At 40.7% G+C, this 25,905-nt stretch overlaps 1 protein-coding gene across 1 annotated transcript; it reads right to left on the reverse strand.

The window, feature by feature from the left end:
* Nucleotides 1–23,115: 23,115 nt before the first annotated feature.
* On the reverse strand, nucleotides 23,116–25,373 carry LOC120048435 (CD83 antigen-like). The gene is made up of 5 exons (XM_038994403.1): nucleotides 25,279–25,373; nucleotides 25,049–25,185; nucleotides 24,667–24,901; nucleotides 24,403–24,503; nucleotides 23,116–24,266 (listed from the first exon to the last, which is right to left on the reverse strand). Exons 1-5 carry the CDS (start codon nucleotides 25,304–25,306, stop codon nucleotides 24,114–24,116), a joined length of 654 nt encoding a protein of 217 aa, XP_038850331.1. The 5' UTR covers nucleotides 25,307–25,373; the 3' UTR covers nucleotides 23,116–24,113.
* Nucleotides 25,374–25,905: the final 532 nt, after the last annotated feature.

A 25,905-nucleotide genomic window follows, 5' to 3' on the forward strand; every position in this document is an offset into this window, starting at 1 on the left:
TCATGGCGATACGGGGCATTGTCCTGATGTGTTTGGGTAGGCTGTTTGTCATACATATGTTTTCATTCATAGCGTTACAATTAAGAAAACGGAAATGTACCATTGTCACTGGATGTTATTTCTGAACGTTAACTCGTTACTTTATTTCGCAGTTTATTAGTAGCTGGGCCAAAGATGGTGGATAAATTAAGATAATTAATTCAGTCCGTTTACCATTGAAAAATTAAAGGTAAGTTCCTGTCCTATAGACACCGTTGTGATAGCAGCTGGGCCCCGTCGACTTAGTTCATTGACTTCAATTGAGCCAGAAAAAAACGGAGTGGGGTGTCTCGTTTCCTCATCTGTCTCTGGCTAGGCGTTAAATTAAATTAAATTAAATTTTATTTGCCACATGCGCCGAATACAACTGGTGTAGACCTTACAGTGAAATGTTTACTTACAAGCCCTTAACCAACAATGCAGTTTTAAGAAAAATAAGTGTTAAAGTATTTACTAAATAAACTGAAAAACAAACAAATAAGAAGAAAATAGAAACATAAATCATTTCAAGAGCAACAATAAAATAACAGTAACAAGGGCATATCAAATGAAATGTTATTTGTCACATGCGCTGAATACAACAGGTATTTCAGGTACCTTACCGTGAAATGCTTACTTACAAGCCATTTAACCAACAATGCAGTACAAGAAAGAGTTAACTTCTTGACACTAGGGGGGCGCCATTTCGACTTTGTAAAAATTCGTTCCCAAATTAAACTGCCTCGTACTCAATTCTTGCTCGTACAATATGCATATTATTATTACTATTGGATAGAAAACACTCTCTAGTTTCTAAAACCGTTTGAATTATTTCTCTGAGTGAAACAGAACTCATTCTGCAGCACATTTCCTGTCAGGGAGTGAGATTTCAGAAATCGAGGTCCCTGTTCTGAGGTCAGTTTATAAGTCCCCATGTAAGCCATCGGGCTACATGCACTGCATACGCCTTCCTCTAGATGTCAGTAAGCGGGGAGAATTTGAATGGAGTGGATTGCGCAATCTGGGGCCCTATATAAGACCGTGGAACGGAAGTACCGTTCTTTTCAACGGGGCGCCTGGCGCATCAGGGACATCACAATGGCCTCCTGCAAAGCTTTCGTTTTAGCAGTTCTGTATCTCCGGCCATGTTTTTATTCGTTATAGTTGTTAAAGACATCATAAGGTAGTTAATTTAAACCGACTTATATCAGTTTATTGCGATTTTCCTGGATTTCTTTGTGATGCGCTTTCACGAGTTGGACACCTCTCCAGTGGGTGGCTATCGTTAGCTGCTATTTCCACATGAGAAGAGGACATCTTTCAACCAAAAGACGATTGTTCTGGAGAAAGGACACCTTGCCCAAGATTCTGATGGAAGCTCGGCAAATAGTAAGCAATCTTTATGTTGTTAATTTGTATTTATGTTGACAAATGTCAAATAATAATTCCGCCATTAATTTCGGTGCGGTCTCGCTTTAGCGCACGCTGTATGCTGAAGTAACGTTAATTTTAAAAATGTAACATCAGCGATTGCATTAAGAACTAATTTGTCTTTCATTTGCTGTCCAACTTGTATTTTTTAGTCAAGTTTATGAATAGTTTTCGATTAGAATAGGTGCCTCTCCAAGATGGCGCCGGACAGATTGCTTGAAGTTTTGGCCACTAATCACATTGTACAACCACGATTTGTGCCGCTAAATATGCACATTTTCGGACAAACTCTATATGCATTGTGTAATATGATGTTATAGGACTGTCATCTGAAGAATTCTGAGAAGGTTAGTGAAAAAATTAATATATTTTGGTGGTTTATACGTTATCGCTATTTTTGGCTTGAATCAATGCTGTTGTGATGTTTGCTATTGTGGTAAGCTAATATAACGCTATATTGTGTTTTCGCTGTAAAACACTTAGAAAATCTGAAATATTGGCTGGATTCACAAGATCTGTTTCTTTCATTTGCTGTACGCTGTGTATTTTTAAGAAATGTTTTATGATGAGTAATTAGGTAATACACGATGGTCTCTGTAGTTATTCTAGTCGCTTTGGTGAGAGTTGTGATGGTGGCTGCAATGGTAAACTATGATTTATACCTGAAATATGCACATTTTTCTAACAAAACATATGCTATACAATAAATATGTTATCAGACTGTCATCTGATGAAGTTGTTTCTTGGTTAGTGGCTATTTATATCTTTATTTGGTCGAATTTGTGATAGCTACTGATGGAGTAAAAAAATGGTGGAGTAAAAAAGTGGTGTCTTTTGCTAACGTGGTTAGCTAATAGATTTACATATTGTGTCTTCCCTGTAAAACATTTTAAAAATCAGAAATGATGGCTGGATTCACAAGATGTGTATCTTTCATTTGGTGTCTTGGACTTGTGATTTCATGAACATTTTATTATATGATATCCCTGTGGCTTTAGGCTAGGCTATGCTAGTCAGCTTTTTTGATGGGGGGGGGATCCCGGATCCGGGTTTGTGAGGCGTTAGAGGTTTTAATAATAACATATTTACTAAATAACCGAAGGTAAAAAAAATAATAAAAGTAACACAAAAGAACAATAATGAAGTTATATACAGGGGTACCGGTACCGAGTCAATGTGCAGGGATATAGGTTAGCCGGGGTAATTTTTTACATGTAGGTAGGGGTAAAGTGACTATGCATAGATAATAAACAGCAGCAGTGTAAAAACAAATGGAGGGAGGGAGGGGTGTCAATGTAAATAGTCTGGGTGGCCATATGATTCATTGTTCAGCAGTCTTATGGCTTGGGGGTAGAAGCTGTTAAGGAGCCTTTTGGTCCTAGACTAGGCGCTCCGGTACCGCTTGCCGTGGGGCAGCAGAGAGAACAGTCTATGATTTGGGTGACTGGTGTCCTCTGACACCGCCTAGTATATAGGTCCTGGATGGCAGGAAGCTTGGCCCCAGTGATGTACTGGGCTGTATGCACCATGTACTGAGCTTACGGTCAGATGCCGAGCAGTTGCCATACCAGGCGGTGATGCAACCGGCAGCTGTAGAACTTTTTGAGGATCTGGGGACCCATGCTAAATCTTTTCAGACTCCTGAGGGGGAAAAGGTGTTGTTGTGCCCTCTTCAAGACTGTCTTGATGTGTTTGGACCATGATAGTTTGTTGATGTGGACACCAAAGAACTTAACTCTCGACCCACTCCACTACAGCCCTGTCAATGATAATGGGGGGCCTTTTCAGCTCGCCTTTTCCTGTAGTCCACGATCAGGTCCTTTGTCTTGCTCACATTGCGGGAGAGGTTGTTGTCTTGGCACCACACTGCCAGGTCTCTGACCTCCTTCCTTCCTATAGGCTGTTTCATCGTTGTCGATTAGCTTGTGTTTTGTCTTTTAAAACAGTGGATTGCCAAATTGGTGCAGCAACTTTCCTGCATACGTTTCCCCAGAATATGTCGTTGACCAACACAAAGACGGGCTTTTCTGTAAAGGACATTTTGGACCTCCCTGACACAATGATGTGAGTCATGACCAGCCTTTCAAAGCACTTCATGGATACAGATGTGAGTGCTACAGGTCGGTAGTCGTTTAGGCAGGTTACATTGGTGTTCTTGGGCACAGGGACTATGGTGGTCTACTTGAAACATGTTGGTATTACAGACACGGTCAGGGACAGGTTGAAAATGTCAGTGAAGACACTTACCAGCTGGTCAGCGCAAGCTCAGAATACACGTCCTGGTAATCCATATGGCCTTGTGAATGTTGACCTGTTTAAAAGTCTTATGTCGGCTACCTAGAGTGTGATCACACAGTCGTCCGGAACAGCTGGTGCGCATGCATGCTTCAGTGTTGCTTGCCTCAAAGCACACATCTGGTAGGCTCGTGTCACTGGGCAGCTCGCGGTTATGCTTCCCTTTGTAGTCCGTAATAGTTTGCAAGCCTTGCCACATCCGACGAGCATCGGAGCTGGTGTAGTAGGATTCAATCTTAGTCCTGTATTGACGTTTTGCCTGTTTGATGGTTCGTCGGAGGGCATAGCCGGGATTTCTTATAAGCTTCCGGGTTAGAGTTCCGCACCTTGAAAGCGGCAGCTCTACCCTTTAGCTCAGTGTGAACGTTGCCTGTAGTCCATGGCCTCTGGTTGGGGTATGTACGTATGGTCACTGTGGGGACAAGGTCATCAACGCACTTATTGATGAAGCCAGTGACGGATGTAGTGTACTCTTCAATGCCATCCCGGAACATATTCCAGTCTATGCTAGCAAAACAGTCCTGTAGCTTAGCATCTACATCATCTGACCACTTCCGTATTGAGCGAGTCACTGGTACTTCCTGCTTTAGTTTGTGCTTGTAAGCAGGAATCGGGAGGATAGAGTTATGGTCAGATTTGCCAAATAGAGGGCGAGGGAAGGCTTGTACACGTCTCTGTGTGTGGAGTAAAGCTGGTCTAGGGTATTTTTTTAAATATTTTTTTTTTCTCCTCTCGTTGCACATGTAACCTGCTGGTAGAAATTAGGTAAAACAGATTTAAGTTTCCCTGCATTAAAGTCCCCGGCCACTAGGAGCGCCGCCTCTGGATGAGAATTTTCTTGTTTGCTTTTGGCCTTATACAGCTCGTTGAGTGCGGTCTTAGTGCCAGCATCGGTTTGTGGTGGTAAATAGACGGCTGCGAAAAATAAAGATAGACTCTCTTGGTAAATAGTGTGGTGTACAACTTATCATTCGATACCCTTAATATTAGATTTTGTACACCAGCTGTTATTGCCAAATAGACAGACAGACACCCCTTCTTACCGGAGGTAGCTGTTCTATCTTGCCGATGCATGGAAAACCCAGCTAGCTGTATGTTATCCATGTCGTCGTTCAGCCACGACTCAGTGAAACAAGTTTTTAATGCCACGTTGGTAGGATAGTCTTGATCGGAACTCATACAGTTTATTGTCCAATGATTGCACGTTGGCTAATAGGACTGATTGTAGAGGCAGGTTACCCACTTGCCGTCGGATTCTTACAAGGCACCCCGACCTACATCTCTCTTCTTCATGCGAATTATGGGGATTTGGACCTTGTCTGGTGTCTGAAGTAAATCCTTTGTGTCCGACTCGTTAAAGAATTTTTTTTTGTTGAGTACGAGGTGAGTAATCGCTGTTCTGATATCCAGAAGCTTTTTTCGGTCAAGAGATGTTGTCAGAAATATTTGTTGACGTTGAGTGAGAGGTTATTTTCCTGGAATGTTTTACTCACGTCGGCCACGGAGAAAGAGAGCCCACAGTCCTTGGTAGCGGGCCGCACTGTGTTATCCTCAAAGCTGGCAAAGGTGTTTAGCTTGTCCGGAAGCAAGATGTCGGTGTCTGCGACGTGGCTGGTTTTCCCTTTGTAGTCCGTGATTGTCTGTAGACCTGCCACATACGTCTCGGGTCTGAGCCCGTTGAATTGCCACTCCACTTTGTCTCTATACTGATGTTTTGCCTGTTTGATAGCCTTACAGAGGGAATAACTACACTGTTTGTATTCGGCCATATTCCCAGTCCCCTTACCATGGTTTAATGCGGTGGTTCGCACTTTCAGTTTTGCGCAAATGCTGTCATCTATCCATGGTTTCTGGTTAGGTTAGGTTTTAATAGTGAGTACAACATCTCCTATACACTTCCTGATAAACTCAGTCACCATTCCAGGCATCAGATGCATTTTACGCACGCTCACACGTGTCAAGCCCTGCCACATAAGACGAGCGTCGGAGCCAGTGTAGTATGATTCAATCTTAGCCCTGTATTGACGCTTTGCATGTTTGATGGTTCGTCGCCGGGCATAGAAGGATTTCTTATAGGCTTCCAGGTTAGAGTCCCGCACCTTGAAAGCGGCAGCTCTACCCTTTAGCTCAGTTTGAATGTTGCCTGTAATCCATGGCTTCTGGTTGGGGTATGTACGTACAGTTACTGTGGGGACAACGCCCTCAATGCACTTATTGATAAAGCCAGTGACTGATGTGGTGTTCAAACCAGCTACCTTTTCAGTTACTGGCCCAACGCTCTAAACCACTAAGCTGCCTGCCGCCTTTGTTCTATAAATATCTATTTAAAAAAAAAAAATATGTATAGTGTCACAAGGTGGAAAGTGACAGGTTCTAGGTCTGGTTTGAGCAGGCAGTGTGAAAGCAGAGGCAGACAACAAATGACAGTTTAACATTGATTTTGTAAGGCATAGTTTTCAATCAGTTTCAACTTGTCCGTTATCAAGTTTCAGTTTCCAAACATTTCATAAATATAATTTCCTCTTACATTTCACTTTTTAAACCAGGATAGTTAAAAAAAATAATAATCACAAACACCAACAAACTAAAGAAAAAAAAAAGGGGGCATATGAAGTGGTGCAGCCCAGGGGCCAGGTGTCCATTTTCTCCAGTTCTCCATTAAAGCTCAAACATCATTAGCCTTGTGCTCTCACCAAACATAACCATAAGCTCTCTGCCCACTCAGCTCCACTATGCCTCCAGACAACATTCACATCCTGTGGGCAGCTGCCAAGAAACACACATCGGGGGTTAAATACGTGAAGCTATAATCACATGACAAGTCAATTAGCCAATGAAATCACTTGTTAGATTAAATATGCTAATAGTCACACTTATGTCAATCCCCTCAAAAGGGGTCTATCGCTACAACCCTTTTTAGTGCAGTATACAAACAAATGTTATGGTTCTTTATAGAGTCTTTGTGGACATTTTTTTATAGATACTTTCTCAATGTAGAAATAAGCTTTTGACGAACAAAACAGTTTTTTTTGTGGTTAGCCATTATATTGTTACATTTCTATAAGTTCTGTTGTTGTGTTAATTGATTTAAATCAGGTGTGCAAACTCTGGAACAGCTGAGGGATACTGAGGAGTGGTTTGAGAACAACTGATTTAGACCACAGTTCTCATTTGATGCAAGGTGTCTGTCACAAGACACCTTCACTGGCCATATTTTTATTTATTTATTTTCTCCCCAATTTCGTGGTATCCAATTGGTATTAGTTAAAGTCTTGTCTCATCGCTGCAACTCCCGTACGGACTCGGGAGAGGCGAAGGTTGAGAGCCATGCGCCATCCGAAACACAACCCAACCAAGCCGCGGTTGCACAAAAAGAGATCTGAGCAAACCACACCCCAAAATATTTGAATGAGCTGCCGCCCCTACAGAGAGGAAGAGGCAAAGCGAGAGGTTTCACTCGCCAAAATCTGTCCAAAATAAGCCCAATGCGTTTCTATGGTCTTATTTTGGACCTAAACTTGTCGCCTGCCTTCCCGCCTTTGGGACAACGACTCCCATTGTTAGGGTGGAAACATGAGCGTCTCGCCATTATTAACAGATATCTGTTATCACTAAAAGAGCAAAAACACTTTTTGTGAACTGCAAAGAACCATTGAAGGGCTCAAAGGGTTATTTGTCATTATGGTTCCACACAGAACCATCACCCAGTTTCTTAGTGTGTGACTGTGTTCGTTCGAGTAATTGGGCTGTGTCAGATTAGGTTACATCTCACGCGTGTGTGTTGGTAGGCAATTTCATAACAAAAATACATCCCGAAAATAGTTCACGCATGCTCAATGGGGATATCAACAGCCGCCTAGTCATACCTCATTTAGGACATGCCGTTTGCATTGTAATGTAGCTAATCTCACTCCCAGACACTTCCGCCCAAATGCGCGAAGAGTCTGGTGGACCAACCCGTCAAGCTTGGCCTTTATTAGCCAATACAGAAAGATTGCGAGAAACTCCTGACACATAGGCATCGGTTTAGTTGGCTTAATCTACCAACCAATCATCTCCTACAACACCTTCCCCCTAACCCTCCATGTACGCACCACAAGTTCCTGTCCGGTATAATTGTAACAGTTTAACTTTACGTCCGTCCCCTCGCCCCGGGCGCGAACCAGGGACCATCTGCACACATCAACAACAGTCACCCACAAAGCATCGTTACCCATCGCTCCACAAGCGCCACGGCCCTTGCAGAGCAAGGGGAACCACTACTTCAAGGTCTCAGAGCAAGTGACGTCACCGATTGAAAGGCTATTAGCGCGCACCACCGTTAACTAGCTAGCCATTACACATCCGTTACATAATGATACTGATGGTTTGTATGGTTGTTGCTACCAGTACCAGTTGTTGACAACTGTAGCATTTTAACTATGCCTAACCCCAACTCTTTTCCTAACCTTAACCTCATTCTCCTAACCTGCTATGTTAATTATCTTAACCTGCCACGTTAGTTCTCCTAACCTGCTATCTAGACAAACCGTCAGTTTGTGATTCACAAAAATTCAATGATGACAACTACTTTACTCAGTAAAGTCACTCCCATTAGAATTCTATTGTCATTCCCAATAAGGCCAACTTTGAGTCATTGATGTCCTAGGCTTTTATGTTCTGTGCGCAATAACCTGGGGACAAGTTTATAATGTAAATACTCTCATTCTTATTCTGTATTTCAATACCTGACATGACTGTTGACGTCTTATGTCAAGTGTCTTGTCAATCATTGCAGTGTTCCCACAAGGACCACCTGTCATTTCAATAAGTATACAGTAGGCTTATGTACTGATGTAACCAACTGGATTTGAGCCTAGGTTGTTTTCACAAGACTCTTTTAGCCCTCTGAACTTATGGCTTCGCTTGGAGGAGCTAACTCAAGTGCTCCGCTTTCTTGACAATTGGGCCAGAACAGAGTAGCATGGCAGGCCCTTAGATGTACACAGAGAGCCAGCATTGATAATATGCATGTCAATCTCTCCTGGCTCAGGGTGGAGGCGAGGTTGACTGCATCAATGCTTGTTTTTGTCAGAGGTATTGACATGTTTAAATCACTGAGCTGTCTGTTTAACCGACTAGCGCACACCCATACATACCCCACAAGACATGCCACACCAGAGGTTTCTTCACAGTCCCCAAGACCAGAACAAACTCCGGGAACACTAACAGTACTACATAGTCATGACTACATAGAACTCTATTCCACATCATATAACTCAGTCAAGCAGTAAAATCAGATTTAAAAAAACAGACACTTTATGGAACAGCGCTGTGAAGAGACACAGGCACACACACAGCATTCACAAACACATGCTAACACTCTACACACACATACATTAGAATATTGTTATTTTGCTGTATTATGGATTTTGTATTGTAGATATGTTATGGTAGAGTAGTGTGTTGTATGTATTTGTGATTTGACCCCAGGAAGAGTAGCTGCTGCCTTGGCAGCCACAAATGTGGATCCAGAATAAATACAAATAGACTATAGTGACCACCTCCGTTAAGCTGACACTGCCTAGTATGCTGCATAATACAGTGGATTTAGGTCGACATTATCCTTTCTTGGTGTTAGGTGGATTCCCAATCCCTCATGTCCTTTTTCTTTATTCACTTTTCAGTCTCCGTGTCCGCAGCCTCAGTAGCGGAGAAGCTAGTTTCCTACACATGTCAAGAGGGTACAAACACACTTGAAGCACCATATGGAGCAGTGGATCCCCAATGTGATCAGAGCTGGACCACTGGCAAAAAGGTAATCTATTTTCTACAGTATGTGGTCATGACAAGTAGATACAATGTGAACTCAGATATCTTTATTAGAGCAATCTTTTTTTACATATCACCATTGACAGTACGAAAATTGCTGCACTCACTACTGTAATTCACTCTGGATAAGAGCATCTGCTAAATGTCACAAATGTTATGGCAGGGGCCATGTCAATAGATACATGACACGTGAAAGATTATTTTTTCACTACAGCCCGTTGCCTACTATGAAAATGGCCACGGTGAATGCAGTTTTTCATGCGAAGAAGTGTTCTCTGGCAAAGTCATCCTCCGTGAATGTCCCAATGTCACATTAACTACTGGTTGCACCACCAAGGTAGGTCAACTCATACAATTCACCTTCCTCTCCTCTGTTACTGCCTACCAAGTGCCAACCTAGTAAACATTTTTAAATATTTACCCCTTTCTTTCTCTTTCACAGGATGGGGTATATGAAGAGACCAGGCTGCACTTCTCAGGTATGGTTGCTCCTGATGTTATTGGTGTATAACACAACCTACCATTGATGTTCATCTCATGTCACTCTTTTTGCTCCATTAGCGATAAGCAGACCAGCTGTCTCTATGACAACCACTAACACTGCAAACGGTCAACTCGCACATTATGGTAAAGTATTTTTTTTTTAAGATAATGGATTACATTTTGATTGCACTGTTATCAAAATATACATTACTAGCGGCACCCCACCCTTACGGGCAGGAAATCATTGGAAATGTATATTTCGATTCAATGAAATTCCCCCCTCCTGCAAAACAAATAGCCTAGGCTACCAACCTTCTCAACTCCGGAGCATTTACAAAAACTTGTAGGCTACTGTATTTGTAGGCACTTGCTTTCAAGACCAATTCAACACCATAATAAGAGTTCAACATGTCCCGTATTTCTATGTTCATATTTCAGAAGAACATATGGATTCTTTAGACCACTTGTCAAACTCATTCCACAAAGAGAGAGTGGAGAGTCTGCGGGTTTTCGCTCCTCCCTTGTACTTGATCGATGACTTAAGGGTACTAATTAATTAATAACTCCTCTAACCTGGTTGTCTAGGTCTTAATTGAAAGGATAAGCCAAAAACCTGCAGACACTAGGCCCTCCATGGAATGAGTTTGACACCCAGAATGGAGTTTAGACATTCAGAATGGTGAAAATAATTATGCTGAGGGTAAATAGTGTGGTGGTTATTTCTTTACTATCAAATGAGGAGAGACAAACTTATCACACAAGTCAGTTATACTTAAACTAAATCTTTATTCACTTATTAATAAGGCCTCTGCGCCTCCCGGGTGGCGCAGTGGTCTAAGGCACTGCATCGCAGTGCTAGCTGTGCCACCAGAGATTCTGGGTTCGAGCCCAGGCTCTGTTGCAGCCGGCCGCGACCAGGAGGCCCATGGGGCAACGCACAATTGGCCCAGCGTCGTCCGGGTTAGGGAGTGTTTGGCTGGCAGGGATATCCCTGTCTCATCGCGCACTAGCGTCTCCTGTGGCGGGCCGGGCGCAGTGCACGCTAGCCAGGTGTACGGTGTTTCCTCCGACACATTGATGCGGCTGGCTTCCGGGTTGGATGTGCAGTGCGGCTATGTTGGGTTGTGTTTTGGAGAACGCATGGCTCTTGACCTTCGCCTCTCCCGAGTCCGTACGGGAGTTGCAGCAATGAGACAAGACTGTAACTACTACCAATTGGATACCACGAAATTGGGGAGAAAACATTTCAATTTAAAATACCACCACCACAGACACAAGTGAATGATGTGAGTGCTCTACAATAACGATGGCTGGTTGACGAACCACACTTAGATGATTTGTTGAGAGCCATGAGACAAAGAATACAAACACTTTTTATTGCAAAGATACACCCCCTTAGTCTACATGACAAACAACAGATGTGTGGTTAGGATTCGTGTGAATTATTAGTATCTGCTGTAAAGACTGTTCTCCTTGTGTAGAAACCAGGGTCTGGCCCCCAAAACAAAGTTCCTCTCATAATTATCCATACCCGAGCCATCTCTCCCTGGTACCTTCCAGTCAACCCGGAGCAATCTCCCTCACATGAATGGAATGTGGCCTAAGGCATCGTACATCTACTGTCAGCATTAAGCCCCAGAGGCCCACTCTCATTTCACACAGACACAATACAGTTCTAAGAGACCCCTATTCTGTTGCATGAAACAACCATTTGATGCAATAACAGTTTTATAACAATCTTGTAATTTCGCTCTCACAAGAGTCACTCTACAAATTATCACGAACCCAAACAGGTCTATAATAGATTAAAAGACAAAATGTGTTACAACTTCCCACGGTCTCCCCTTATTAATAGTGAGCGTACAACTTTCAAACGATGTCCCCTACTCTACCCAACACCGAATCATCTAAATTCTGATGAGCACGATAAAATGAGGATATTTTTCTATAAAAATAAAAGACAGTTACTTTACGAGTAAAGTAGGAAGCCCAGGTTGCAATAGGCAAAAATATATTGTGTCATGTAAGGAGTGTGGATATTTGGCCTGGCGAAGCGGTTTTATGGGCTGACTGAATGGGAGCTGATATTTGAGTTTTTCGCTCTGCTGGTCTTGGCAGATTACCAGTCCTCATTGTCCGAGACAGAATCAAGACTGACTAAAAATGTATCCGACACCGAGACAATCAATACAGATGTAGGATCTTTTTGCAGAGGATTTGCAGAGGATTTGCATGCACAGCTTGTAATTCCCACTTTTAAAATGTCAACTTCATTTCCCCTAACGAAACATCTATAAACCCCTACAGAAAATGTCCATTAATTATAATCCACATAGTTCAAATGTCCTCTTAATTAAGGATTATTTTCCTGCTGTAGCAAACTGGCTCAAATTTAAGATCCTACATCTTTGTAGTCTCCAGACCAGACTCAAGTAGTACACTGTTCCAAACACAAAAACCGAATATACAAAACACAGTGGGATATAAAGTGGACAATACCAGGTGGGAGGACGACACACTTCTTTTGAGTTTAAAATGAAGAAAAATTGTAGGAGGAGACCCTCCCACAGTTTAGAATCATTAGCATATTTAAGCAATAATGCCCGAGGGTTGTGGAGGGAAAGAAAGTTGGCTCCACTTCTCTGGTAAGGTTTCCTTCGATTTCAGTGCCTTATACCATAAGTCTTCATAGCCATTATTTTATCATATTGCTCATATTATTTATTTTCTCCTTTTATAGGGATAAGTGTCAGCAACCAATCTTTGCCTCCGAAAACTGCCAGCACTGCCTCTACAGACGTTCAACATGCTCATTATGGTTAAGTATAGAGTTTTATGTTATTCGTTACACCAGTGGTCTCCCAACAGGTCGTCGCAAGCTACCAGTAGCTTGCCAAACAATTCTGAAAGTACATGCAATTGTCACGTGTTCCACGGCAAACTGTCATAAACAAATCTCACAAGTATCAGACACTGCAAACTCCCAGCTACTTACTATCTAATCAACACAACATTGACATTATCCCACCCCTGGTGGGATATCCCACTATTGTCTTAAAATGCCAAACCTAACACAATATATGCCTATTAATATATGCCTATTAATTTCCAATATATGCCTATTACCTTAGCCCCAGTCTGTCTATTTGGTGCTCGAGTTTGTCTATCACGCTGTGTGTAGTCAGTGGATGTGATACAGAAATACTTTCCCCAAAACATTCTCAATTAAGTTTTAACTGCAAAGTAGGTTTACCTGGCAGACTAGTCTATACCATGAGTAAGTACAGTGCATTCGGAAAGTATTCAGACGCCTTGACTTTAAGGCTGTAAAGTGTTTTTTTTTTTTTTATTCTAAAATTGATTTAAAAAAAAATTTCCCTCATCAATCTGCATACAATACCTCGTAATGACAAAGCGAAAACAGGTTTTTGGAAATGTTTGCTAATTAATAAAAAAAATAAAAACAGATTATTTACTTACTTACGTATCCCTTTCCTTTGAGACCCGAAATTGAGCTCCGGTGCATCCTGTTCCCATTGATAATCCTTGATGTTTCCACATGTGGTAAATTCAATTGATTGGACATGATTTGGAAAGGAACACACCTGTCTATATATGGTCCCACATTTGAGAGTGCATGTCGGAGCAAAAACCAAGCCTAGAGGTCAAAGGAATTGTCCGTAGAGCTCCAAGATAGGATTTTGTCGAGGCACAGATCTGGGGAAGGGTACCAAAAAATGTCTGCAGCATTGAAGGTCCCCATGAACACAGTGGCCTTCATCATTCTTAAATGGAAGAAGTTTGGAGAGCCTTCCAGAAGGACAACCATCTCTGCAGCACTCTACCAATCAGGCCTTTGATGGTAGAGTGGCTAGACGGAAGCCACTCCTCAGTAAAAGGCATATGACTGCCCCCTTGGAGTGTGCCAAAAGGCACCTAAAGACTCTCAGACCATGAGAAACAAGATTCTCTGGTCTGATGAAACCAAGATGTAACTCTTTGGCCTGAAGGCCAACCGTCACGTCTGGAGGAAACCTGGCACCATCCCTACGGTGAAGCATGGTGGTTGCAGCATCAGCGGCAAGGACTGGGAGACTAGTCAGGATCGAGGGAGAGATGAACGGAGCAAAGTACAGAGAGATCCTTGATGAAAACCTGCTCCAGAGAGCTCAGGACCTCAGACTGGGGGGGAAGGTTCACCTTCCAACAGGACAACGACCCTAAGCACACAGCCAAGACAACGCAAGAGTGACTTCAGGACAAGTCTCTGAATGTCCTTGAGTGGCCCAGCCAGAGCCTGGACTTGACCCCGATTTGAACATCTCTGGAGAGACCTGAAAATAGCGACGTTCCCCATCCAACCTGACAGAGCTTGGAAGAATCTGCAGAGAAGAATGGGGGAAACTCCCCAAATACAGACGTGCCAAGCTTGAAGCGTCATACCCAAGAGGACTTGGTGCTGTAATTGCTGCCAAAGGTACTTCAACAAATGACTGAGCAAAGGGTCTGAATACTCATGTAAATGTGATATTTCAGTTTTTTATTTTTAATAAATTTGTTAACATTTCTAAGAACCTGTTTTTGCTTTGTCATTATGGGGTATTGTGTGCATATTGATGAGGGAAAAAACGATTAAATCAATTTTAGAATAAGGCTGTAACAAAATGTGGGAAAACTAAAGGGGTCTGAATACCTTGCGAATGCACTGTATATCATTTGTATCTATTATGTTATTTGCCAACTTTACCATGAAATGAGCAGCAGCCGTACTGAACTATTGATTGACCAGCACATTAGATGGCACATTCCTCACTTGCTAGATGCGCAATTAAATCAAATCAAATCAAGTTTATTTTATATAGCCCTTCGTACATCAGCTAATATCTCGAAGGACTGTACAGAAACCCAGCCTAAAACCCCAAACAGCAAGCAATGCAGGTGTAGAAGCACGGTGGCTAGGAAAAACTCCCTAGAAAGGCCACAACCTAGGAAGAACCCTAGAGAGGAACCAGGCTATGAGGGGTGGCCAGTCCTCTTCTGGCTGTGCCGGGTGGAGATTATAACAGAACATGGCCAAGATGTTCAAAATGTTCATAAGTGACAAGCATGGTCAAATAATAAATCAGGAATAAATGTCAGTTGGCTTTTCATAGCCGATCATTAAGAGTTGAAAACAGCAGGTCTGGGACAGGTAGGGGTTCCATAACCGCAGGCAGAACAGTTGAAACTGGAATAGCAGCAAGGCCAGGTGGACTGGGGACAGCAAGGAGTCATCATGCCCGGTAGTCCTGACGTATGGTCCTAGGGCTCAGGTCCTCCGAGAGAGAGAGAGAAAGAAAGAGAGAAGGAGAGAATTAGAGAGAGCCAAGATTTTCAAAATGTTCATAAATGACAAGCATGAGCCAGATGTGCAATTAAATGGGGAATTACACTCAACAACAAAAAGTTTATTTTCTACCACACTTTAAAAAACATGGTCTTCTGATGTAAGGTAATCATTGACATGGAATCAGAACATCCAAATGTTTTGTATCTCTATGAATAATTGTAATTTTGTGAGTGAAAAAGCAAAACAAATCTAAAACCAGGAAAAATATAACTAAGAACATAATTTGGGAAAATATAATACAGAAACCGGGGGGGGGGGGGTAAAGAAATCACACATTTTGTAGGGCCCCCCTTAGAGTTGTTTATTAACCATTATTTTACCATGTATATTGACAGAAAAACAGTGCACTACTTTCTCTTGTACACTAAGGACCTGGGGAAGAGTTGCATGGTACAGGAAAAGAATGTGCTTATTTTTGAAAGCTAGAACAAATGAGCTCATGACATGTTTTATGCTTTACACATTTGGGGATAGATTGATAGCACAAACATGTGGAACTGTTATGTAAATATAAGTGGAATGCAACAATGTGACTATCAGTTTAAAACCCATCTAATCTATTTAACTGTATTGTGTATCATGAATCTGCTCCACTCCAATATCTCAGAAATTCTTGATGTTCTTCACATGGATATATTAAAATGAGATGTTTTTAAATACCATACAAGAAGCCTTTTTGGAAAAATGTTGTACTGTCATAATAATAATAATAATAATAACTTGTATTTAAGTGCTTTTCATACACTATGCTCAAAGCTCAATGTTACCTTATTTGGAGGTGATCTTCCTCTCTTGAAGCCTCTCCAGTTCCATTTCCCATTCATTTATTGACAAATGTTATGCTCCGTTTATATTTCAGGATTAATGATATTGTTGGTCCTGTCACCTCTGGTTATTGTGATCAGCGTGATCATCGGCTGTTACTACAGATCTCGTCCAAAGGAAGGTGAGGAGGCTTCATCCATTGTGTAGTCCCCCCAAAGGATCTAGATGACGTCCTGTTGGGACATCTATCCTGCCAATGAAGAACACTGAATGAGGCATTATCTTAAAATTGAGCCAGTAGGATTATTGACAGGTTATCCCTTTCGGGACTGCTGCTCTACCTCTCAAAAGGGTAAGAAAATCAGCTTTTAGACCATGTAGGTTTTTAGTTTCATTGCAGACCGATGAAAATTATGTAGTTCTGTGAAGCACTCAATGTTATGCACTTTCCTGCATTCCCTTTTAATTCCAATACTCCAATAACCCCCTAAACTTGTTTACCAGTGATGCAGGAGACGTTGACAGTCTTTTCACCTAAGAGAGGAAGGAGAAAAGCCATAGATTTTTTTTGTGAAAATGTGTTCTTGCTGCTAACATTTGAAACTGCACTGCATCACAATGCTGGGACATATAGCTAGTGTTGTAGTATTAATGTAGTAACAAGTATTTCCAATCTACTTATTGCTCAGTTCATGTGAATATGACAGATGTATGAGTGTAAAATGAGAAAGGTATGGTATTTCTAGGTATTTTTGCCAACATTACAGTAATTGTTACACTGTACATTGCCATTTCTCTCTTACATATTTGTGGAAAAAACGGTTAATATAACAGTTAGCTACAGTAGATGTTAGCAATGCCAAGCAGTAACAGAAAGCACTCAATGTTCATCAGTTCACCTTGGGCTTGGAAGTGATGAAATGAACCAGCAATTGGCGACTTACTCGTCTGAAATCCTAATGCCATTGAGTAAGGTACTCAACCTGTGGGACCAGTGTCTATGGCAAGACTTGAAAATGGCTGTCTAGCCATGATCAACCTCCAACTTGACAGAGCTTGAAGAATGTTTAAAAGAATGTGCAAATATTGTACAATCCAGGCGTGCAAAGCTCTTAAGAGACTTACCCAGAAAGACTCACAGCTGAAATCGCTGCCAGAGGTGAAGCTAACATATACTTATGTAAATTAGATATTTCTGTATTTCATTTATTTATTCTAAAAACAGGTTTTAAAATTGTCACTGTGGGGTATTGTGTGTAGATGGGTGAGAGAAAAAAATCAGGCTCACAACAAAATGTGGAATAAGTCGACGGGTATGAATACTTTAGGCACTATATCGATTTTAGAGATGCAGTAACAGAAAGTGCTCAAGGTTAATCGTTCATCTTGGGCTTGGAAGTGATGAAATGAACTGGCAATTGGAGAGTTACTGGTCTGAAATCCTAATGCTGTTGTGACATGAGAAAGGTACTGTGGGACCAGTGTCAAAATTAGCAAGGATAAAAATGTTAAAAGCATTTTATTATTGGTAAGGAAATACATTTCTTGTTGGTTGATATCACATTTCATGGAGACTTACCAAACATCTGTTATTCTAATTCCTCTTATATTAACTGACAAACTGAATTTGATACACACTAGTATTACATGAGCTGCAAATAAGCTCTATTTCTTTTTTAGGTCTGTTGCTTTGCATTTGTATGCATTAACAACTTCTAACCATGTGTATGTGACCAATAACATTTGATTTGATTTAATTCTGTTAAGATTATTATTATTATTGTGCAATAATGTGCTGTGTGCTATGATCACACAGGTGTCATGAAAAAATGTCACTGTTATTGTATATGACCCATATACATGCACTCCTCATGTCAAATCTGTCCTGTGATATGGTGACGCAATAAAAAAAACAAATATTTTGTTCTATAGTATTACATTTTTGAAGCTACATGGAATTTTGTAAAGGATTTTCATTTTCAATGTTTAGATCAGTGGTGTAAAGTACTTTAGGCCAGGCACCACAGGTTAATAGGGATTTTTTAAATTCTTTAGTCTCATCAGACTGAAACTTTACCAGTTGAAAGTATACATAAATACAAGATATTATTGTATTACAAGTTCTACTTATTTTAAAATAAAAATATGCAAATGAGGAAAACCGTCCTTAAATATGCACTAATTTGCATATTACGAGAATCTGTTTTTCAACACATTGCTTCAAGGTAGAATGTGTTTTTTTTTATTATTGTGATAAGACATTCAATGGTCAGACTTTTACAGATCAGTTCATCAAAATATTGTCATTTCATGGAATTCTTTAAACACTTTGCATGTATGACGGGTGAATATTTTGCATATATTTAAACATAAAATGACACTTAAGATTAAAACGACACAAGATATAAAAAAAAGCCTCAAAGTCTGACTATAAGACCTAAGAACCTGTGTGTGGAATAATGTGAATGTACGTCCTTTGAAGACTGAGAAAAATGAATTGGCGCACCGGGAACATAAAGATAGGCTAATGGAATTAAAATGAACTTTCCATAAATATAATAATTTGTGACATTAATTAAACTCTTATTCATGTTACTTCTAAACTGACAAATAAACAAAATATACCTTTTACTAATACATTAGCACATTTAATACATATGTTTCAAGCAATAGAGCATATCCTTTGAATACTGGTCTGTTGGGCAAATATGCAGTTTTGTGCAAATTCTCATATCACTTTGCTCAATTTCTCACATACAAGGCTTTTGTATGGCTGTTGAAATATGCAGAAAAATGTATCAGCTATGCCTGCCCCATATCTAAGGCCCTCTTTGAGTTGTTGCTGGTGCTGCTTTATTTTCTTGACTGGGTCATGGGACCTGCGCCTACGCTTGGCATACTCCCATTGAAGCAGCATCAGCTCTCACAACTTCTCGCTGATTGCTTCCAGTGTCACCAAAGTGCCGTCAAGCCACAATTTGTTCATCACATTTGATATAGCAGTGGCTCCCTCATTGAACGTGGCTACTGCAATACTGGCTGCTCCGTCAATGTGACTTTTGCCCACAAAGACAATTTTGGGGCATCGCGACCATATTACAGAGTTCAGACATTCATTGGCATTCTGGGTTCCTCCATGCTACATTCTTTTGAGGACGTTATAATTTGACATCCTATGATATACAGATACCATTTTCTGTGCAGCCTCTCTATTAAAAAATGTATGCCCTCCAGGGTTTTTGTGACAGGGTGGATCTTCTCCATTTTCTATGGCTCGCTGGTACCAGCACCAATGCACACACCTATCCCTTTGGTTGGAAGTGAATCCTCTCTTGTGCCAAGTGCCATCGAAGGATACATGAATGTCTATGATGGCATCCTCATCCTCCTTCAGCAACTCTGCTATGTCTGGGTCTATATCTGCGTATGCTCTTCTAATTATCTTTGCAGCACTCTCCATTGACTGTAGCCCTCTAAATTTCTGAAACTAAAGTGGGGGCGAAATTACTTATTATGTCTGTCGACATTACAGTCATAACTGCATGACTAAATATCAGTATGTTACCCTATGTAAATATTAGCATATCAGCATGTATTTACTTTATGTAAAGCTAAGTTCTCACTTATCACATCAGGCTACAGCCCTATGACACTAGGCCTATATTACAGTCTCATTATATAGTTATGTTATCCTATCACTCTGTTTTATTAACTTTGAATACATTTGCTGGAGCAAGGAAATAAATATTATTTATACACAGCAAGTCACCTGACAATATTGGGCAACTCTCCCTTTTTATGTACCTGTCATTCTGTCATGTCTCTGATATGAGCTGAGACGCAAGAAAGGAATCCTTAGGTCTTTGCTTATTTTCTTTAGAGCTGCATAACCAAGTCCAAGTTCATGGGCTAGAAGAACCATCCTCATATTTATATCAAATGCCCCTCTACCCTGGAGCACTCCTGTAGCCTGGAGGAAGTGTAAACACTCCTAAATGCATCACGATCAACTTCACAGTCTGCATATTCTATCATGACATAATTACAGAATCACTGGTTGGTGGGGTCTATGGTGATTTTCAGTCCAGTGTTTAGACACTTAGCGCAAATCAAATAATGTACAAGTTAGTTTATTTGTGACATAAAAATAAAAGCCACTGTTGACTGGCTGCTGTCTGGTTGATCGCTGCTAGTACAACTACTCGGTACAACTATTAGTCGAATAAGACATGGGAGAGATTACGAATTTTGGCAAAGAGATTTATTTATAGATTAATACACTTGAAACAAATAGCCAAACCGAAAACTGCATTACTAGTGCCTCCCCCACGATCAAACCGAATTAAAATCTAATGAAACGCAGCCTAACGTGATCAGAAATCTCAACTAGCAAGCAAGTCGCAGCAATGAAGATTTGAGTGCGAGCGCGTTCACGCGAAGGGGGGGGCTTTTCGGTACAACACCTGTTACCTCCTTTTCCTGTACTGCCACTGCCTCGATCGGCGGATCAGGCTATTTTTTTCTTTCATTCACTACTTTTCTCGCAGTGGCTAACTGATATCGCCTATTTGTATTCACATACTGTAGGTATATTCTTCAAAATGTTCTCATTTTGTCACTCTTTACATGGATTCTTCGCGGGAGATATTTTCAAACAAGGAAGTGCTGCGGGGCACGTGAGGCATTTTAACCAATCAGGTTGCCGGAAAGGGCCTTTAAATGCCAGTAACCAATCGGATGTCAGGAAATTACTAATCTTTCAGCACGAAGCACTACGTCTACAAATGATATAGCCATGTATGGACTAGCTAACGATAAGCGTTTGAACGATGTATGATTCAACATGGAGAGTTTAAAAAAATAGCGGTTGAAGTTCTTCATGAAACATGCTATCAAGAACGACATTTATGGTAGGTGTAGTTGACGGAGTTGGGATAAAATGATACAAATAAAGTATTATATACATTATTGCCTATCTATTTGTACATGTTATTGCAAAATATCCCAAAATCAGAAAATTGACAGATGAAAGCAAAATCACAATTTTTGTCTGTGTTGCCGGCCTTGAGTAAAAATACTGTAACGATCCTGGGTTTATAAGCGCGGAAATCGACTCTGCCGCATGAGTATGTTTTTGTGGCACAGTCGATAGCGCGTCGGACATCGGGCTAGAAGGTCGAGGGTTCGAGACCTGCTCCCTGCTGTTTCATTACAATACTTTAAAGAAAGTATTGTGCTTTTTACTCCATACATTTTCCCTGACAACTCAAAGTACTCGTTACATTTTGAATGCTTAGCAGGACAGGAAAATTGTGAAATTCACGCACTTATCAAGAGAACAAGTGGTCATCCCTAGTGCCTATGGTCTGGCAAACTCACTAAACACAAATGTATCGTTTGTAAATAGTGTTGGAGTGTGCCTCTGGCTATCCGTGAATTTTAAAAACAAGAAAATGGTACCGTCTGCTTTGCTCAATATAAGGAATTTGAAATGATTTATACTTCTACTTTTGATACATAAGTATCTTTTAGCAATTACATTTACTTTTGATACTTAAGTATAAAACCAAATAAACCAAATACTTTTAGAATTTTACTAAAGTAGTATTTTACTGGGTGACTTTCACTTTTACTTGAGTCATTTTCTGTCACGAGAATTTTCAATCCCAATGATATTAACTGACAATCAATAGCTCTGACCAATCCCCGAGATCTGTAAGACCATGGGTTTAATAATAATTAGTCAAAGACTCAGTTTATGCAAAAAGATAGTACAGTTTATTCAGAGAACGTTCTAAAGTCCATTATACAAAGACATCCATTTTATAGCTGCGCACATACTTCCACACAAACAGTAAGTGAGTTTTATCCTTCTCTATAGTTCTCACCACTGTGTTTCACTGCCCAGCCAACAGTTCCATTCCCCCGAGATTAGGGAAAACTTGAAAAGTACCACCTATGCTATCATAGGTTCCTCAGAGGCCTAGCCAGGTCGGTCCAAACACAGTTTAACTGTTCTCGTTTTTTTTTTCTTCGGCACACACATACAAATTCAAATCCTAAACTACGCCTTGCTCAGACAGTCTGTGTTTTTCCACTATACAGATACATTGTTTAACCTAATTCTGACTAAAACTACACATATCATCAGATTATAATTTTTTGATTCTAATCAATTTCATACAGTTATAAGGTTTCAGAGTGGAATTATTTTATCATTATCTTTCAACATATACATTATTTTATCATTTTCTATTATGGTATCTCTACTTTCACTCAAGTATGACAATTGGGTACTTTTTCCACCACTGGTTTAGATCGAATGTAACCTGGCTTCCATTTTATGCTGTATGCTGTATGATGTTATTACTTTGTAATGTGTTTGGGGTAATGTGATTGTCGATCACAATGACAGAGACTTCACAGAATTGTTGTCACTCAAAAGATTAGTGATACTTATGTATTTAACAATAGCTATTGTGATCATCCCTTTTAAAATGTGCACATTACAACATTGACAGGTGATGGAAATTACTAATATCAAGGTACAGTATATGTACCATGTGTAACTCTGTGTTGTTGTGTCGAACTGCTTTGCTTTATCTTGGCCAGGTCGCCGTTGCAAATGAGAACTTGTTCTCAACTAGCCTACCTGGTTAAATAAAGGTGAAATAAAATAAATAAAAAACTAGTATAAAATATTACAGAATGCATTGTGTGAAATAGGTAGAGATTTTTTTGCCAGACATTTAGCACCTCAAACAGTATACTATGCAGAAAAACAGTTATGTATCTAGTTTGTAAGCCTCTGTAAAATGGTAGGGTAAATAATTTATCTTAATAACATGAACTATTCTGAGTAACAATCAACTTATCTAAGAGAAACATCACTACTGTGGTGACTAAAAAGGTGAGGACTCGTCTTAAGAAAAAGTTAAAGAACATTTATCTAAGAACCATAGCACATGTACATCAGATACAGTACGTTACAAAATTATTTATGACTTCTTTATTTTCAATGTATACACAGAATTGCTGATCATGTTCAAAAACCAAATATTCACCAAAGCCCACTTTCATAATGCTTGGAGGAAAATAGTATTTTTTGGTTCTGCATACAAGATTAATAAAATACTGTTTTGGCCTCACAAAATAACAAAAACGTATCAATAATGCCTGAACATTAGAGTTCATTGAGAGATTTGCTTGGCTCAGATGGAATGCAGTCTTGGTTGGTTTCATCTCTCTTTGCAGAGTCCAGCGTGTCCCACCAAACCCTTCCAACACGGGTGAGCCCCATGAAACAGTGCTCAGATCAATTCCATTTCAATACCAGTCAATACAGGAATTTAATTAGGCATGAAATGCCATGCAGTACACATTGGTCATTTTCAAGTTCAACATCAATGTCAACTTCAATTGACTGGGTTGACTGAAATACAAATGGAATTAACCCCAACATTGCCATGGAGTGACCCTGCAGAATGACCCCTTATCATGAATTAATTCCTTCTCCCTTTCCTGAAGTTCCTTGTTGGGGGTAGATCTTGGTGCTTAGATCGTGGCGTCCCTTCACCAGGCCCTGCTCCTTGCGCATCACAGGCACGTGGATGCTGTAGACAGGCACTCGTTTCTGGAGAACTGCTGCCCTAGCCTGGCTGTACTGCTGTTTTTTGCTGCCTGAGTGAAAGGGTGTAGGTTACTGTTTCTGTTTCATTTCTTTGAAAAGCCTAAACATCTTAGTTCTACAGGACCGGCCAGAGGGTTGTCTGCCTCCATCTGCTCTAAAAATGAATTCTTCTCCTGGAAAGTAGACATAACTCTTAGGCTCCTTGCACAGCTTCAAACGTGCCCTAGTCTTTCTCTGCATTTCCTCTTCACATTCAAGTATACAATGAGCCCAAACTAGCAGAACAGGCTCTCACACACAGACATGTTTTATGGAACCCTGTCTCGACCAGTTTGGCCCCGGAGTGTAGATCAACATTAAATCTTTCTTCTCAAGGGGTGCATCTAGAAGTGGTTCTTGTGGATACTTCTTACTCCTTTGCAATAACATATTCCTTAGGATGACCTATGGTAAAGATTAGCATTATTAAGTAAATAAGGAAAATGAAATACATGGAAACCATCACCATAAAATGTTAGTTTCTTTCATCTGTTTAAAAAACAAATAAGTCAGAGGAACAGCTGGCAGTGTTGTAACTCACATAGCTGATGGTGAATATCAGCAATGCCACCACAATCCCCACAATGGAAAGAACTAGAATGGTATCCCTTTCTTCTGATTGGTCTGTGGACTCAAGGCAACCTGCAAAACAAGTATCCACAAATCCTTGAGCATCACTGGATTTAAAAAAAAAGAATTTAGCAGCATAGATGAACTCTCTGGGTCCAATTTAAAACACTCACATTCAGTATTCAGTAGGTCTACATACCAAAACAAGCACACAATGAGAGTAGAACACACTCACCTGTCACTCTGAGGTGAACCTGCCCCTCCTGGTTCTGCTCTCCTACAGGTGCTGCCAGGAGACACTTGTACCTCCCGCTATCAACAGCCATTACATTGGGCAGCAAGATATCAAAAGAATCATCAGCCAAAAGTTCCACTTTACGCTCCAGGCCTGCGTACCATTGGGTGGTGCTGTTAGGTGATAGCCTCTTCATCAATAGACCAGACTCCTTATTAGAGGGCTCCTCACCCAGCTGGGAGAAGAGGGTTTGAAGTTACTCTATGCCCTTAACAGCTGGTCTGGGACCAGTGCTGTATGTTCTTTGCATAAATTGCACTTATACAGAATTTGGTCAGATCGTACAAAACACAGTGTGCTATCACAATAATTGAAAGCTTACCTTATACCACCTCACCGCCCGGTATTGGACCCCAGGCTTACATATTGCTTTACATTTCAGAATTGAGTCCTCTCCACAAACTGACTTCACTTCCTGGGTAGGCATATTCTGTGTGAGCCCACATTGCACGGAGGCAGCTATAGAAAAACACAAAATAAATTATAATTTCAAGTGAGCCTGCCCAGCTGGACTAATATCAAACTCGTTGAAAAAAATAAATGACAACATACCTAGAATCCAGACGAGTTGAAAAAACATATTTGTAGAACTACAGCAATGAAGATGATGATCGAGAACAGAAGAGTGGCAGTTTATATAAAGCCAAATTAAAGTGAAACTACAAGGTTGGGGATTTCCCATAGCGAGTGCCGTTCGTTTGGTGGGTGTGGCCTGGATGTGACCATTTGAAATCGCAAAACTCGTAGCACCATAATCATGCGGTTCAGTACAGTACGTCGAACACCGTTCTTTCGTACTGAACGGATCCCTGACATTTCGCTAAATTGAAGGTGCTAGGTCACAGTACGTGTGGGCATATCATTTGGAATAAGGGGCGAGCCTCTCAGTTGCGCGTGTACTCTCTTCACAGGCTCGACTGCAATTTGTTATCTTGATCATCATGCTGATACGTCGCGGCACTCTCCTGATGTGTTTGGGTAGGCTATGTTTCTCATACATTGTTCAACTTAAGCAAACGTAAAATTACAGTTGTCACTGCAAGACTTTACACCGAGTGTACAAACATTATGAGCACCTGCTCTTTCCATGACAGACTGACCAGGTGAAAGCTATGATTCCTCATTGATGCCACTTGTTAAATCCTCTTCAATCAGTGTAGATGAAGCGGAGGTGACTGG

The sequence above is a fragment of the Salvelinus namaycush genome, chromosome 5 (assembly GCF_016432855.1).
Source record: "Salvelinus namaycush isolate Seneca chromosome 5, SaNama_1.0, whole genome shotgun sequence".
In the NCBI taxonomy this organism is placed as follows: domain Eukaryota; kingdom Metazoa; phylum Chordata; class Actinopteri; order Salmoniformes; family Salmonidae; genus Salvelinus; species Salvelinus namaycush.